The 18,554-nt window shown below is 44.9% G+C and overlaps 1 protein-coding gene across 1 annotated transcript; it reads right to left on the reverse strand.

Moving 5' to 3' along the window:
* Window positions 1-4,778: 4,778 nt before the first annotated feature.
* On the reverse strand, window positions 4,779-6,260 carry LOC123410025 (protein EXORDIUM-like 3). The gene has a single exon (XM_045102897.1). It carries the CDS (start codon window positions 6,069-6,071, stop codon window positions 5,058-5,060), a length of 1,014 nt encoding a protein of 337 aa, XP_044958832.1. The 5' UTR covers window positions 6,072-6,260; the 3' UTR covers window positions 4,779-5,057.
* Window positions 6,261-18,554: the final 12,294 nt, after the last annotated feature.

Genomic DNA, 18,554 nt, shown 5'->3' on the forward strand with positions numbered 1-18,554 from the left:
ACGCGGGAAACAGGACAGGAGAAGAAGCGACTCGGTTCAAGGCCAACCGTTTGAGATGGGCCTGTCATATAGTATTGGACTTTGGTGCCCTGTGCATGAAAATAAAGAACCACACCTCGACATGAACATAATCAAGTTTTTTTCTTAACCAAGTTTCAAATACTTGAGTTTCATGAACAGAACACATGAGATATTCTTTTTGGTAACTTTGAGACAACGTGATAATTGGTGCAATACAATATTATACAGTGGATGATACAGTCTATTGCCCCTGCTTTATAAAAAAATTGAAAAACAAATTCATGCGTTGTGAGAGGCCGCAGGCACATGGTTCACTCGGCGTGGACGCGGATTTATCCTAACTAGATGCGCGCGCAGCTCATATCGTTGCCGTCCATCCGCATGTGGTCAAATCAACAGGCCCCACATCTGTCTGCGCCATGCAGCGTTTTCTTTCGGAAGTGAGTTTTTTTGATGCATGCATGCCTACTCGTGCTAATAAGGTATACAAATTAAGGAGATGTGATACCAATGTTGACTATATTTAAATTGAAGAATTTTTTCATTTGAGTTTACCATAAATACATTCTTTAATATTGTGTGTGGCTCAAAAAAGTTCCGTAAAATTTTCATCAAAGTTCTGGCAAGCTATTTATAAAGTTCTTCATTTTTAAATACAGTTTGTAACAAAGTTCTTTCATATTTCTAACAAAGTGCAGACCCGTTATTCAAAAAGTTCTTCACTGTTCCAACAAAAAAAATCTTTCAAATGTATCCAAGACTGATCTTGCTCTAAAGGGCTTGATGTCACGAGTTCAAATATGTAAAAAGTTTGAAAAACGAGTTTTTGGTTTAAAAGATATGAGCCACCAAAACTATCAATTTTTTTAAGAAAGAGATGGAGTTAGAAGGAAGAGGGAAAATAAAGTAGGCATGCATGTGTCACTGTCTGCACAGCAAGAGAGAAAAGAATCATGCACATGCAGAGGATGGGTCCAAGTGGGACAACATCGCGCTGATCCACAAGGCAAAGCTTCGGTGTCGATTCCCGCTGCGCGCGCAACCGATTAGAGAAAGCCATATTCGCGTTATTCATCATGTTCATTGACCCCCTCCCTCCTACAAGCTCGGATATTGACGGAGGGAGACCCTAGGCCTATCCAGGCCGTTTACTCCTTTTTTCCTTCCAAACAACACGGGGTGGACGCTAACCGCAGCCGGCCGCCGCAAGGCGACGTCACACAGTGCAGCCCATGCCACTGCAGGACGAGCGCGCACCAATAGCAGCGACTGGCCGGCGGGCCCGTGCTACCGACGGGATCCTGCAGCCGGCAGGCCCTACACGCAACAAGACTCCTCAACCGGTGGGGGCCTTGCAGGCCAGAGAGGATGCCAGCCGGGTTCCCCAGTATCATACACATGTCCAAAAACGCATCAAAAAATCTAGCAAAAGTCATGCCAAAATTTATAACACAAGTGTCCCGGGCACTCGATATATTGTACTTTATAGCATTAGTCATAACAAATTTCGGCATGACCTTTACTGAAAAAAAGGACATATTGAGCGCTTGAAATTTTTCAGAATGAGAATTAATCAATATTTCGTCAAAACATAGGCCACTCCATGTGTTCCGTGCAAAATGATACTTCATTTCAAACATCCATATTATCTATCTATGTAACAACAAATATAGTACACAAAACATATAAAATATTTGGATCTATCCATTTTTGTGGCATTTTTCATAATGAAAGAAATTAAAATTTCATCAATGCATGATGCATCCATGCATCCATCCATCTAACAATCCATCTAATAAAAATAAACCTAAAACTAAAGACACGGGAGAGGGAGGTGCTCACGGTGGGTGGGCGGAGTGAGATACTCATAGTGGCCTGCCGACGCACACGGGGAGGGTGGCGGTGCGGGAAGGGCCTAGACGAGGGATGGGGCAGGGCAGGGAGGGCCCGAATGGGGGAAGACCGGAAAGGGGGACAACGGCGGCGCATGGAGGGCCGAAACAGGGTAGGGCGGCGGCGGGGGGAGGGCCAACACTAAGCCGGCGGCCACACGGGGAGAGGGTTAGCCAGGACATACGGGTGGGAGCGAGAGCGTGGAGAGTTAAGAGCGTGGTGAGTTAAGAGCGTGGTGGGGGAGGGGAAGCTATTGAACGAGAAAGTAAACATTACACGCGGTCTTGGCGCTGGCGGGCGCAAGTTAGTATCTGCCACGGCTAAGTGACTTCGGCAACACACCAACACGGGAAAACTATTCTATGGAGGGTCTCACAAAGTGCCTGCCACTCTCGTTTGACCTAGCACCGGCGATCGGTAAGCAGGACCAGTCACAACTATGTTTTGCCAAAACTAAACATCCGGTCAAGATAACTAGTGGTGGTTGTCAATCACCGCTCGTCACTGCTCTGTGATATAGCTATGGTGAGCACTAGATAGGGCCCGTCACTGCTGAATTACGCAAGCAAGTCCCGCAATAGAGATTGTACCAGTGGTAAGCGCTGAGGGCTGCCCGCCACAATTATTCCCTTAGTTGTGGCGGTTTATTCTTATTACCAGCCACGGCTTCTTTTAAAAAAAATGGTGGCGGATATACAATACGCCCGCCACTAATCGATGTTTCACTTATAAGCCCTTTTTCAGTGGTGGCAGCACAAGTGATATGCGCTACTTCTAAGGATACCTAGCAGTGAAATCCTAGTGCGCCATGGAACAAACATCGCGATGCCCATCAGGCCATCAACCATCATTATACCTAGTGCACCAGTGCTCTGCGCTCGATCCAATGTACTATGATTCCACATGATGCAACACAATTATTATTTTTAATATCGACACACTTGATAGTGGCGTTGACTAGTGTCGGACGCCATCAATTACATTTGTATCTACGGCCTGGCCTACCCGCGCATGTACGAAGACATTATCGCCGGTATTGGAAGTGGACATCGCTACTTGGACTCATCACTCGCGTTATACCATCGTGTGTGGGCTCTGTGCTGGTAACCAAGTTTTCGAACGCCGCTACTAGGCATTCTCCTACTACTATCCTAGGCTTGCATTTTTCTAGTCCATTTGCACCCTTTCCTTATTTTTTGTGGCATACAAATATTAATTTAGAGTTGTGCATATTGGCATATCAAGACTTTGTTTAGACTATAACCGGCTATCAAATCCCGTTATCTTTCATCAAAAGGACAAATCAAACCCTAATAGAGTGTAACACTCGTGTAGAAATGATTATCGTGTTACTTTTTACGAGTGTGAACAAAGCGAGACAATTCGTTGCATGAGAAAGATGAAATAGACGAGTTTCACTCATTTCTTGATTTAACGTACGGAAATATTACCACTCCGAAGATGGTCCCGTTTAAACCCTAGTTTCATTTATACTCAAACCTTAATATGATTCTCACGTTCATCAAGCCCTGGCTCATAGTGGTCTACACGGTAGACAATATCATAAGCCAAAATATGAATTGTAAGTAGTTGAGAAGCAACCGGTTATTTCACTAGAAAACCATTTCAGATTCGCGGTACCAAGTTGGATCGAAGTTGTTGAACCGAAAGACATCGGTCACTAAAAGTCATCCAAGAGTGAACGAACATCAACCGCAGTGCGCTTGGCATTCTTGCAACCGAGCCGAAGGCCCAAGGTTGAGGCGGCAGCTTGGGTTGTAGCCATCACATGAGCACTAAAGAACCGCATCACCCCATCAACGAAGGGATTGCACACCTCTTGATGCAAGAGAACCACATTCACATAACCTTCGCCGTCGTGATTACCACCCGCCCAATCACCAAGATCGCTAGTCAGATAGGCTGTGGTGATGCTTGGGCGGAACAATTCAGAGCGGACGATGCTCGCGGTGGGGGAGCTACGAAACGTAACTATGCACCCGGAGGATGCATCTGATAGAGACCATGACACAGAGGATTTGGGTGGGGCATCTCTCGGCATTGAGAACTCATTAGCGCTTGGACACATGAGGCTTGCGGCCTATGGAGAACTCATGAGATTGTATGGCTAGATACTCAACGCTGCTAACATTCTGATGTCTCCCATTCCGGATTTCATAGGTCATATGTCCTCCCCTCCCCCTTGGTTCATGCGTGGTCATTCTCTATACGAACGAAACAACCGGGCTTCCTACTGACTTTGGCGAAGATGGCGCGGTATATGTATAAGGGGGGAGGTCTGATGCATGATCCACACAGGTATAACATCTTGGTAGAACATTCATTGTGTATCCATAACATGATTGGCCGTGTGTATTGAATTTCTATACCTACAAGGAAAAAATTGCATCCCATGACAATAATGCCGTAGGACGCTTGGTGTTAGTATGTCCGGTAAGCAGGACGAATGAAAGGATACGGAGGAAGCGGCCCAGCTATCATGGCGGGGAGAGGAGGGCATGGAACTGTTCGGCCATGGCTCCTTCACAGTGACAAGCTACCATTAGGTCTCAATAATTCGGTGCGTACTCGTGACCACCGAGCAGCAGTGCTCTGCGCTCGATCCAAGGACACCTAGCAGTGAAAGCCTAGTGCGCTACGGAACGAAATCGCGACGCCCCGTCGACCATCATTGCGGTGATGCTGCACCCGCACCTGCTCACGCGACCCGTGATCAATGCCATCATTTCGATCTCGAAAACGCATGGCGCGCAACGCCCACGCCTGGGAATGGGATGGACGCAGCCGTGTACGTACGTACTTTCCTACTACGTTTGTGCAAGCAATGGCAATGGCAATGGCAATGGTTGTTCATCCAGATTCCCAATAATTGGTACTCCCGATGCTTCAAATGTTATCCAGATGCACAAAATGACATCGAATTTGAATGAAAGCCCAAAACATCGTCAGCAAATCATGAGCTCACTGACCGGCGACCGGACCACCATGCTTCGGAACTCTATACAGGAGGACCGGCCATGGATGTCCCGAGGAAGGAATCCAATGCTATGCTGGAGTTGGAGGAATACTACGACGACCGCTAGCGCTAGATGCGGCGACGATGGTGAAAGAGAAACGAAAAGCTAGTGGTGGTCGAGCGCGTTGGGGCCGGAGCAGTAGCTGCGGTAGGGGTCCCAGACCCACTGCACCAGGAACCGGCGCCCGCCGACGCCGTTCAGGTTGTAGGACGCGCCGGACCGGCCGTCGGTGAGCAGCTGCCCCGTGTACGCGCCGCCGCCGCCGGTGCCGTAGATGCCCTCGCAGAGGTCGGCGATCTCCGTCGGGAAAGACGGGTCCCCGCCGGCGTACCACGCGTTGGCCAGCGGGTTGGACGCCATCTCGGCCAGCTCGTGCGCGATGACGCTCACCATGCCGTCCACGCCTGGGTCGCCGTTGGGCGGCGCCTCGGGACGCCGCCCCGGCACGTACGCCGGGATGGCGAACGGGTACGCGCACACCTCCGGGCACCGCCCCGCCGAGTTGCCCACCCACGCGTACGGCAGCGTGTACCCGACCACCGACGGGAAGGTGAAGTAGTGGAACCCGCACACCTGCCCGCAGAAGCTCTCCACGCGCACCTCCGGGGACGTCAGCACCAGGTACACCCCGCCGGCGTCCACCGGGAGCGGCCTGGTGCGCGCGGTCACCGCGTCCTTCACCACGGACTGGATGTCCATCCTCGACAGCGACGCGCCCCGCGACATCCGCACGTCGCACTTCTCCTGCCCGAGCGCCACCACGGCCGACACGTTGGCCGTGGTCTGGTCCGTGTAGAGCCGGACGGTGCGCCACCAGTCCGCGACGGACGGGGACGGGACGGGGGACTGCGGCGAGAGGGAGCGGAGGAAGGCGCGGATGGTGCGCTTCTGGTCGGCCGGCCAGGCGCCGTACCAGATCGGGTGGACGGTGATGTCGGCGGCGAGGACGGGGCCCATGTGGTACTCGAGCTTGACGAGGTCGGACGACCCCTCGAACTTCTTGGACGCGCCGAGGGCGGCCACGGCGTCGCGCGGCGGCCACGGGCGCCACGCCATGGCGAGCGGCGCCGCGGCGAGGGCGAGGAGGAGGAGGAGGGGGGCGCCGCCGCGCTGCGGCATCTCGGCTGGCTGGAGGGGAATGACGCGCGGTTTACCGGAGGTTCTTGGCCCCGGATGCTTTATAGAAGGTGGGGGACGGTGGTGGTGAGACTGTAAAATCCATGGAGGGAGAGTGGGGGTGTGGAGTGGGAGTGTGGAGTGGAGTGGAGAGGAAGACACGGGACAGTGCTCTTGCCTTGGCGCTTCTGGGGTTTCAAAGATGGAACAGTTTGGCTCTATGGTTTTGTCTGGGGATTAAATTAAGGGAGAGGTGGAACTGGAACGTGGGGTGTTCCTGCTAATCTACTGCTCACTAAACATTCCTTCTACTGCGTCAGTGTCAACCTGTAACGTGCATGGGCTACACTTTTATTGATGCGGATTAACTGAGCACGGGTGCGCAGTAAAATTTTCAAAAAAATGGGTAATATTCAACATATACTTTGAAAGCTAGCAAGATTCCGTCATAAAATGATATTTGTGTAAATCGTGGTAGGAGAAAACTAAGTCGGTGTTTAAAAATAACATTTTTTGAGCATTTGTTTTCTTTGTCACGGATTCCACCCCGTCATTTCAGTATAAAATCTTACAAACAGTTAAAATATTTTTCCAAACTTGTCATAAAAAGGTATCAAATTTAGTACAGTATCAATTTTTTAGCTTTCACTGTTCACTCTCGAGGTAAGAAGGGCTCGGTTATAATCTTCTCGGAAGTTAATTTTTCTGGAGTAGTAAAGTTAGTGACATGAGTGAAAACTTGTACCACGTTTGCCTTTCTTTTTTTACATGAATGATTGTAGCACCACATTTGTACTGCCAGTCAAGTGGGAAGACCAGAAGCGCATATGGATCCCTCCAGCTTTACGACCGCACCACATCTTGCGCTTCCACGCAAGAACGAATGCCAGTAAGAAAAGAAAAAGCGCGATTGTGTACCGCTTAGTACGTTAGCATGGGTGGTTTGCCATTTCAAAAATAAAAACAGTAAAAAAAGCATGAGCCAAGTGCGCGCGCTCTAGACTTTAAGCAATCGGTGGGACCCGGCTGCCAGATTGCGGGGCGTCTCTGTCTCGTCCCTTCGCACCGGCGTCCGGTTACCATCATATCAAGCGGGGATGAGAGCAAGTACAATGATTTTATTTATATAGAAAAAAGAAACATGAAAAAAAAGTAAGCTCTTATAGAAGAATCTAGCTATAAACGAGATTCTAGTCAGATGCAATAAACATGAAAAAAAAAGTAGAAAATCAGAAAAAATCCTAATTTTACAATCAACGTTATAACTAATTTTGCTGTATAAGCAGTGACGGCGCTTGCGCATGATTGAAGAAAGGGCCATTATCCAAAGAGAACCAAATTAATAGAAAAGGGATCCTAATATCTAATTTAAACACTAATTAGACCTAAAATATAGCAAGTGTTTGCATGGATGCAAAAATCAAGTAGGGCCATGACCCTTGTTGGTCTACATTAAGCTTCGCCAGTGTGTATTAGAGCATGGTTAATAGTACAGCCAGCTGCTGGCTATATGATGTTGACACGTCATCTATAGCCAAGCTTATAACCCGCAAGTACAATAGGTAGATGTAAATGAGTACTACTTTATTGATACAAGGTCCACCATTCTCTCTCACAAAGTGTCTAGGAGCACGTGTTACAGCCGGCTGTTAGTTTGTAGCCCGCTTCTCTTCTCTCTTCTCTTCTCTCTCTTCCAACTCATCATAAATATATTATTTTAAATTCTTACAACCCGCCTACGTCATCCTATTATACTTGCTTTTAGTGAATGCATATAAAATACTAATTCCTCCGTAGCGTAATATAGGTCGCTGGACTACTGTAAAAGTTTTGGGAACCACGGTCTGACGTGTTTGGGCCCACACCACGGTGCGCCGCCGTACACGCGTCACTGTTGGAGGGACTGACGCCGTGGGCCACACCGGAGATATTTCCTTTCGTTCCCACCCGACCCGCCTCGGCACGCGCAGGCGGGGGTCCGGCTCACGAGGCCCCATGTCTGTCCGACCCAAACGAGCCGCGATGCCAAGCCGAATAATAACTCGAGCACCGTCCTGCGGGTAACGCTCGCCCACCGACGCGCGGGCCCCGCCGCACGCCGCGGCCCGCACGTCATGGACCCGCGCGTCGGCATCCCGCTTTTTCCGCGCGTCCGTAGGGAGCCGCGGGCCCGCGTGTCCGGCAAAGGTGGGGGCACGGGCCACGGAAAAGGGCGAGGGAATTGGAGCGAGGCAGGCGCGGCGTACTACCGCACTGCGCCGCATCGATTGCCGCGGGGCCCACCTGCCCCTTGCTTTGCTGCTCCCCCTCGCCCGAAGAATTTTCCTCCCTCCCCTTCTCTTCTCTCTACCGTGCGTGCGTGCGAATCCGAGCGGTCCGTACAGTACGCGTGCAGCTACAGGAGCCGTTCAGATCTGGGCGGTGGTTTCGTCCCAGGTTTTTGTGACGGTTCGTTCGTGAGCCGTGAGATGGATGATGAGTGGTCTACGAGGCCATGGCGGCGCTTAAAGCCGGCTGCTTGAATTGCCTCTGCGTCTTCTCGTGCATTGCCTTTGCGTCTTCTCGTACTCGCAGCCTCCTCCGTTCAGCCGTTGATCATCCATCAAGCTTAAAGAGTAGTAGGGCCGAGACTGACAGCACCTCTGTTGGGTCTACCGCTGTTCTTTCTCCACAGCTGCCTCCACAGCTGTTCTTTCTCCATAGCTACTACGAGGCTCCGTCGGGTACGACCAACCTTGAAGTTGAAGGCATGGAGGCAGATTTGCTAGGAGGGGGCCGAGTCAAACCCTGCTGAGCGTAGCAGAGTCTGCTACGTACTGTGCCACGCACCACTTCCTCTCGGTCCCTATTTCCAACTTTTTTTCGGTTCCTATTTCTAACTTTTTTGACAAGCCTGTCTATGTGCGTCACCGCAAAGTCAGCAACTTCAACGCGTCCATCCAAAGAAACGACGTTTTTGCCTATTTTTTTGTCTGTTTGAATCGTCCGTCCCTCAATTTATGTTTACCTTTTTAATTAGGCTTGTTAGGTCATCTAATATGAAGCAAGTGAACGACGGCATTGTTAACACTGATCTCCCGGCAGTTGCCTTTGGGAAGCTTGCAAACACCGATCGAGCATGACGGCATCGCCGCAGAAGCTGGCCAGAGCAATCGCGGCAAGGATGTGTTGGCCGCGACATCGGAGGAAGCGGCTGCGGCCAGGCGGCGAGGCGATGGTGGTGGCGACGTCGAGGTAAGCTACTGCGGGGGAGGTATGTGGGTGCGAACGACTGGCCAGGGCCCTAGAACTGGACGATGGCGGCGACGGGATGGGGCGACCGAGTGTTGGCTGTCGATTGGAGGAAAAGAATGGTCTATGTGCCACCAACTAGCGGGCCATGACGAGAATTAGGTGGGCGTCGTGGGCGTCCGGCTTGTGTCTCTGCCAACACAAACGAGACCCAGATTTAGGTCTGAAATGGGTCTCTCGACGGGTGAAAAGCAGACACGCATTTGTTTAAGTTCTCGCGTTGGATCAATTTTTGTATCGGTTTTAATTCAAGGAAATCCGAACGAAAAGATTGGACGGGCGTGTGGGAGTCGCGAGGCCTTGCTTTGCTGCTCGAAGTGGTCCATACAGTACGCATACTACCGGAGCCGTTCAGATCTGGCCGGTGATTTCCGAGGGTGCAGCATGCTATACAGTCTCCTGCAGGAGTGACATCAGGTAGTGTTGGTGAACCGCGAAATGATGAGCGGTTGTTACTAGGGTTCGTACCACGAGTAAGAGCGTATATAGCCGGACCCTTAGATTTGTCTTAAACATCTAAATAGACTGTCCGGTCAGTGACTAGTTATAAAAATACAATCCAATCGAATCTTTCATATTCGTTTCAAACGCGTGGGCTGACCGACATTTCTTATATTTAGTCTAAATATAAAACGGATATGGACGGCCCGGTCAGACCTTAGCGCGTCAGACTGATAGGCCCGACCCACCACTGACCCCATCATTGTCCCACAAAATCCGCACTTCAGGCGCCTTCTTTCAAACCCTCTCTCTCTCTCTCTCTCTCTCTCTCTCTCTCTCTCTCTCTCTCTCTCTCTCTCTCTCTCTCTCTCTCTCTCCGTCCCCTCCTTTCCCTCTTCGAGTCCGATCCCATCGAGTGCAATGTCGAGCTCCGGCAACCGTTCCGGCTTCGACGGCTCCGATGTCGACTACGACGAGGAGTTGGTTCTCCCCATCACCTTGGAGCGGTTCAAGGTGGAGACCGCCGGCAACTTCGGATCTGGAGCTCAGCCATAGCTCCCACGCAGGCAGAGCTATCATGCCGGATCAGGACCCTCCCGACCCACGCGCAACTCCTCCAGGACTGCGCAGTCCGCGCCTCCCCATGCGTTATCATTCCCCCGTCGGCTGCTCCTTCAGGCGAGCAGCATGGGGTCCTAGTGCTCGCGATGTTAGCCCGCACGGGCACTCCGGAATCGGAGGCGCGCGCCGCCCATCGTGAGAGGAAACAAGCAACGGAGAGGGAAGCAAAGCAGTTCGCACGCCGCCACCGTAGGATGCCGGCGAAGCCCGACGAGGACGAGTGCCTCCTCACCTCGGTGTTTCGCCAATCCCTCATGACGGTGGAGACAAACTCTCGGCGCCTCCGACGGAAGAACGCCCAGGCACTCCGGCTTGCTATTGAGCAGTCGAAACGCGAGGCGAAGGAACTAGCGAAGGAGAAGACCGACTCGCGAAGATGAAGTGGAGCAGGACCGGGCCGTCCGTCGGATAAAGAGCCTCATCATCCTCTCGGACTCTGACTCCGACGGCGGCGACAACATGACCTCGTCATCCGACCCTCCTCCAGTCGTGGACGGCTACAGCTGCGCCGGCGACCCGAAGGGTAAAGGGCTGGCGAGGAAGTGGTGATGTGCCCCCAACTCTCCCCCCTATGCAATATTTATATAGTTTTTAGTAGTAGTAATTTAAGAAGTATTTTTTATGAACTGGAGATGATCTTTTGGCTGATATCTGATGTCTTTTTAAAGCTGATTTTGTGTTTATGTGCTTTTGATTTTGTTGTCCGATATCTAAATACGTAAAGTAACTCAGTGTTGTATGGATAGTATGAATATAGGGTATTAAATAGGGAATACGTGGATGTAGAAAAAAATATAAAACGTATCCGATCAATGTCCATGGACGCGTTCAAGCACATCCGCGGGCGGAGCAGATTTGTAAGTTCCCACGGTAGATGCTCTAATGACATTGTTTAAAGTCGACTGCTTGCTTTGCATCCTCTTGTGTTTGCTTTGCAAGAGAGTAGTAGGACTGGCAGCAGCTCTATTACGTACCGCTACTACTGGTCTTTTACTAGACAGCTGCCTACTCAGGCAAATATATCTTGAAGCCTTGGACCTTGGAGGCAGATATGATAGGAGGGGGTTGAGTCAAACCCTGCTGAGCATAGCAGCGTCTGCTACGTACTGTGCCACGCACCACCAGTACGTCCTCCTCTCGGTCCCTGTTTCCAACTTGTTTGACAAGCCTGTCTGTGTGTGTGTGTGTGTGTGTGTGTGGGTGACCGCAGGGTCTAACTTGTGCCGTCGCCTGCTGAAAATAAAGAGGCCCATGACTTGGGCCGATGCAGGCATGGCGAGCAGCAGGTAACATGATACGAAAGGAAACAGCTGACGGTACAATTTGAGACCCAAGGTGGTTCAACGCAAACCTGCAGAAGTTCCCTACAAACACTTCAAACTACACAAGCGAAAGATCCACATATCCTTTTTTTTCTTCCCTTTAGAAACGAAATATCACAGGGCTTAAATCTACGGAAATGATAAACCCTGAACGTCGAGGTTTGTTTGTCCATGACAAAACGAACGTTTTTATGGTAATTTTAGTTGACGTGAGGATGACAAATTTAGTTGACGAGCATGAATTTTTTTTTAGTAAAAAAAAACGAGAACGAAACTACCATTCTTACCAACTAAACTCGTCATGGCCAACAAATATAAGTTGACCGAAAAAAATATTTGATTCCCCTTGATCAACAAATATATGTTATCGGAGAAAAATTTCAATTTATCATGGTCAGATTCTAAACATTCATAACTTATGGACGTTCTAGATCTAACTAGATTATGAAGCCCATACACACAAATGTCCACGAACACCAGGTGAACCACAAAACTCGGCGAGTAGAGTAACGGCCCAAATCAGAGGCAAGCGTATGCTGCCTTTGAAAACAGCCTCCTCACATACACATGGAATAAGTAGAGCAACACCTTAAGGCAGGGGCGGAGCCAGGATTGGCTCTGCCCCGGAACCCAGGCCTCCTACAGTACATGTGCAGTGTTGCTACAGTGCACAAACCCAAAAAAACTTACCTCCACGTCCAGGGATCAGCCCACCCTCGGCCTGGGTCCTGGATCCACCACTGCCTTAAGGTGCCTAGGTATGTTGGACAATGGCCCAGTCAATAATGTTTATGTATAAAATATAATCCCCCCCCCCTCGGCTTGGGTCCTGGATCCACCACTGCCTTAAGGTGCCTAGGTATGTTGGACACTGGCCTAGTCAATAATGTTTATGTATAAAATATAATCATAGTTTTGCTAGAAAGGTACTTATTTTTTAGAGTAAATGTATTCAAAGAAAATGGTCTTCTCCATAGGTGTTCATATTCATCCCCCCCCCCCCCCCACACACACACCACCACCACCACCACACATAACACACACAATTTTTAAAATAATCTAATAAGAAAATCACATAAATGTAAAATGGGAAATGGAAGAGAAAATAAAAGGAAAATAGAAAATAAAGAAGACATTATAAAAAAGGGAAAAAATATATGAGTTTGGCACACGAATATCTATGAACTCCAGCCAAACCATGATACCCACCGAGCAGAGCAACGGCCGAAAACATAGGCAAGTATCCACAGCCTTGGAAACAACCTCCTCACACGACCAGGAGCAAAAGCCTTTAGGCGCCTAATTAGGCTGCCCACTAGCACCTGAAAGAAATTCAGTTTTTTCTTGTTATATATAGTTTAGAAACAATTGTCATACATTTAACGAGAATACGATTTTTTAGTGTAGAAAATACTGTTAGTTTTCTAACATTATTGCAATAGTATTGGGACATTGTCCCAGTATCATAATATATTTTCCAAAAAAAATTAAAATTTTATCACACGTTTAAATGATATTTTTTGCATCCAAATAAACATATATTTTTATAAGAAAAATTCATGCATTTTTAAACATGTATTTCAAAGAACATGGTCGTGCATGTCTCAATGTGTCTTCATATGATAAGCATTTGTCCCCCCCCCTCCCCCCCCCCCCCCCCCCTCAGACCACAAAAGGAAAACACATAGAAAGTGAAGTTAAACAATGGAGGTAAAAAAAAATAGTATGAAAAGGAAAGAAGGTAGACAGGAAAAAAAGGAATGACAAGGTAAATGATCTAGACAAAGTTCGCGACGGATGCTTGTTTGCCAGTTTATCCGACACGCCGAGGGTCAAATAGGAATGGACGTACCCGACCAGTCAACACGCTCCAATCGACGCATCATGTCATGACCTAACTGAATAAAACATGATTTATTTCCCTCGGGAAAATGGAACAATCTTCATAATTTATATTTAATGGGGATCATGCCTGTAAAAATATAGTTAAAATTATTAGAATTATACATCTAGTTAGTGATTGTTTGATGGTTCTGTTACATAATTATATGTCTTGAGTTAATTTTCCTCACATGGAAATAAAAAGCAAGTCATTTTTGCGAGTTGACTGTCTCTTTCATTTAAGTGAACAACGTATTCCCTCCATCCGGAAAGGGGATATATGGCTGCAACAAATTGTCGGTAGAAACCATCATGTATAGTTTGCACACATATTAAACTAACTCAAGACGGGCCTACCAATTATTCACAACTATCATATAAATTTTGTCGTTCGAAGGAATGGTGTGGCAAACGCTCTAGAGAGGGGAAAGAGAGTTTGGTTGCTCAATGACCCGCAAAGTGGATTCCTGGTGTGAGGTACTCTCGACTTCATGCGCGTCAGCCAATTTGAGCCTAACACATTTTTCCTAACATCTTCCAATCCAGCAACATATCAATCAAGACAATGAGAGTCTTGCACGCACACTATCGAAGTTGTATATAGAGGCATGGGAAATCATGCCACTTGCAAGTATTTGTAGCGGGATTGGAACATGGAAAGTGCAGTTAGAAGCAATGACCTTCATAGTACCCCGGTTAGTCCTAGTGGGTTGGTGCGACATCATGGAGCATTGATCTATGAACCAATTATGCCAGCACTTCTATTGCCCATGAATTTTTAATATTTATAATGTTTTTACTGGGTTGTTGTTGGAAAGAGGTGGGAGACTGGTAGACGAGGCTTTGAGATGGCAAGAGAGAGTGAATTGAGGAAAATGTGGTGACATATATTGTTATTACATTACTATCGTTGCGAAAATTTGGGAGAACTATTTTGGCAAAGGAATGAAAATCAACGTATCATTGTATCCTTGTTTCCCGTAGCATGTTGTCGGTCGAGGCCACATGCGGTGAGGTTGCATTTGTTCTAACATGTCGCTCCATCGCCACATGAACAAAGCAGGGCAAGGGGATTGGCTATGGAGGAATGGTTGGGCCAAGAAAAGGTAAGAACTTGGGATTGATTGGTGAAATGGACCAATTAATAACCCATACAAAGCAAGGTAGAAAGTTTGTCACAAAATATATAGCATAGTTTTTTGAGCCAAACTATATATCGCTTAATGCAATGCTACCATATGCCTCGGGAGCTCCTATTGGACGCTTACTGTGTCACATAGTGCCCGACGCACATGCAGATCCGCGATTGGGCTGACCCAATCAAAGACACCAAGCTAATTGTGTTAATTCCATGAGAAATAAACCAAAAAAGAAATGCACTGTTTGGAGGATTCAAACTCGTGAAGTACAGCTCATTGATGAGTGACGCTAGCCACTAGAGGGTATAACTGCTAGTAATACTTCCTTCGTGTGAAAATACTTATCATAGAAATGGATATATCTAGATATATTTCAGTTTTAGATACATTTATTTTTATATATTTTATGATAAGTAATTCTGGACGGAGGGAGTACATTTTAGTGCAATGTTTTTTAGAATTCACAAGAGTGGAATATTTAATGTAGCCTAATTATTTACTGTACTTTATAGTTTTTAAAAGAATTCACTCGGAAACATGGAGAATATTTTGATACAACGTAAAAAATTGTGTACATATTTTTTTGGAAAAAAAGGGAAAACTTAAAACACTAATGTTGAAATTATAAGACTTAATCTTTTAAAATATGAAAACATTTTTTATAGTAAACATTTTTTTTTAAATTCCTCGGAGATTTTTTTCGAATTAGCAAACAAATTTCTTGCACATTTGACAAATTTATGATTGTTTTTCGAAATGAGATCATTTTCTAAAATTCGTGAACATTGTTTTACAAAAGAAACAAAATTTAACAACACAAACATTTTAAATTTTTTTTGAATTCATGCACATTTTTTACAATTGCATTTTTACAAATAAAATACGAACAAATTTTGAATTTCTTTCCAAGATTTGGAACGAGAATAAATTTAAATTTGTGAACAAGTTATGATGATACTAACATTTTCCGAAATGTTGAACAATTTTTGAAATTACGAAACATATTTTCAAAACAATCGATCCATTTTTGAGATTCTCAATTTTTCGAATTTTTCAAAATTTTAAAAAATTCCCACTAAATTTGAAAATATGAACATTTTTAGAAAACTCCGTACAAATTTGGGTATGTTGGAATAATTCTCTATTTTTTATTTGCGAACAGTTATTGAAACTCCTGAACAAATTTTGAAAACATAAATATTTTATAAAAATTCTGTACAGATTTGGGTATATCAGATAATATTGTTTTTGTTCCGGAACATTTTTTGGAACTCCCGAACAACAATTGAAAACATGAACATTTTTTTAATAATTCTGTACAAATTTTGGTATACTAGAATAATTTTCAATTTTTTTCTTCGGGACATTTTTTGAAACTCCAGAACAAAACTTGAAAACTTGCATACATATTTTCAAGCTCCCGAACTCAAATTCAAACATGAAAATTTTCTGGAATTTGTGAACAAATCTTTAAATGCAATATTTATTGAAACTTCTAAAATAATTTGTAAACATGAAGATTTTTTTCAAAATGGAGAACAAATTTTAAAAGGAAACATTTTTTTAAACAGCCAAACATAATTTAAAAACTTCTTAGTTTTGAACTTATAGATTTTTTTCCAAAAGCGAACATTTTTAGGAACATAGGAACATTTTTTCGAAGAGAAAGAGCATTTTCTGAATTTGTAATTAAAAATTAATAACAAAATTACTTTCTGAACTTCTGAACTGTTTTTAGAATTTTAGAAAAGAAAATAAAATTCTTAAGAACAAAAATCAAAATGAAAAGAGAAGAAAGGGGAATTGAAAATTCAAATAAAGAAACAAAAAACAAAGAAAAGAAAAGGGAAAAGAAACTAAAAAAGGAATAAAGAAAAAAGGGAAAAAACCCAGTGAAAACTCGGTTCATAAACCTGCAAGAAGGTTCCCAAAACAGGACTTTGCAGCTCCTGCACTATCTCGTAATTAACCAGGCCATCTTGATCGCTAGGTCGCTCACGTATGTGCCAAATAGCCACAACTTCGCGCAAAGTGCGTCAAATAGGAAATTACCAAAATCACTAATAGAGAAGTACTTCTTTGAAAGATCACTTTCATCTTTTCAAGTTGTGATAAGTGGTCAACTGCATATGTGCCATTTGTCATAACCTGGTAATTTTCAATTTTTTCCTGGATCCGTAGTTTCAAAACGTTTCTTCTCTTAAACTGTGCGTCCACATCTCGATCTGTTTTCATCGTTGGTTCCTTGCATCGAGATCTTTAAATCTAGATCCTATGTTGATAGGTTTTGACGAACCTTTTTTTCAGCGATGCATGGGAGTATTTGTTGGGAGGCTCCCGAAGGAGCGCTCGCCAACTAATTGCTCTCGGAAATTCCATGTGCCAGCCCATTATGACTTACTACAGGAGCGGTTTTTTCCTATGTGTTTCTTGTGTTGGTTTTTATCCTTCTTTTCTTAGGATTTTTTGGGTATTGATGTTTTTCGTGGTTCTGTTATGGTTACTCAATTTTTCTCCTTTTTCTTTATCTTTGTGTTTTCATTTTTTTAATTTCTTAATAAGATTTTCTGTGATAAGTTTTTTCATTTCCCCATTGTTTTCTCAACACAAGTCTACGTATATTTTAATTATACATAGAATATTTTTCAAATACAAGATGTACATGCAAACTGAACATAGCTCAGATGGTTAGGTTCCTTATGATGAAATTATCCTATCAGGGTTTAAGTTCTAGACTTGATACTTGTGCTTTCATTTTCTTTAATTTATTTCAGCCTTTTCGGTGATGTTCGTTCAATAGAATGAGATGTTTCTATCAAGTACCAGCCGACTTTGCTAGGTTAGTATGCCGAAGGTTATCATAGAGTTAGGGTCTACGTCCATAAGTTTATATGGGTGAGTGTATGTGCATCTATGTGATCATCCACGGTTGTACTTTATTAAAAATAAATACAATATGCACATTCTTGCTCATTTTTTTGAGCATGAGTTAAACCTTTTTTAAAACCTAAGAATTTTTTTTTAATGGCATCAAACATTTTTGTACATTATATAGACATTTAAATAATTCATGAACATATTGTTGTAACATGTGAACATTGTTATAAAATGGCACCTGTATTTCTTTGAATGGTATGGAATGTTTTTTGAATTATGCAAATATTTTCTATATGTTATAAACATTTCTTTAAATATGTCACAAATAACTTCAAGGAACATTTTTCGAATGTCACGTACATTTATTAAGAACGCTAACAACATATGTTTTTGAATTATAGGAACATTTTATGCTGCATAAATATATTCAAGAATGTCACGAAGAAATTCCATAACGTGTGAACATTTTTCCTAAATGGAATAAAAAAATTCTCGAAACGCTTGAACATATTTAAAATGCCACGAGAATTTTCTTACCGATTTATTAATTTCTGCAATAAAATTTCGGTAACACTGCACAAACATGTTTTAACATGCAATAATTTATTCTTACATTTGAACAAAATTATTATCCATTGTGGAAATTCGAGTAAGATAAGAAAAACACGCGATAGAGATACCAGCTCTGATCCCGCTCTGGACTGATCCATTTATGGGGCGCTTAAGGCGACGCTACGTTATAGACGTCTGAATGACTAATTAATGAGTACATCTTTTAAAAATTACTCTCAACTTTCCCAAGTGGCGCACGACATGCATGTCACTTGTCACAATTTGAAAGTTTTTTTCTCGTATATTCGTATTTTTAAAATGTTTTACCTCCTAAACCGTGCGTCCGAATCTTGAACTGTTTT

The sequence above is a fragment of the Hordeum vulgare genome, chromosome 7H, assembly GCF_904849725.1.
Source record: "Hordeum vulgare subsp. vulgare chromosome 7H, MorexV3_pseudomolecules_assembly, whole genome shotgun sequence".
In the NCBI taxonomy this organism is placed as follows: Eukaryota; Viridiplantae; Streptophyta; class Magnoliopsida; order Poales; family Poaceae; genus Hordeum; species Hordeum vulgare.

Coding starts and splice junctions, on each gene's coding strand:
- LOC123410025 (XM_045102897.1), bottom strand. CDS start 6,071: ATGCCGCAGCGCGGCGGCGCCCCCCTCCTCCTCCTCCTCGCCCTCGCC.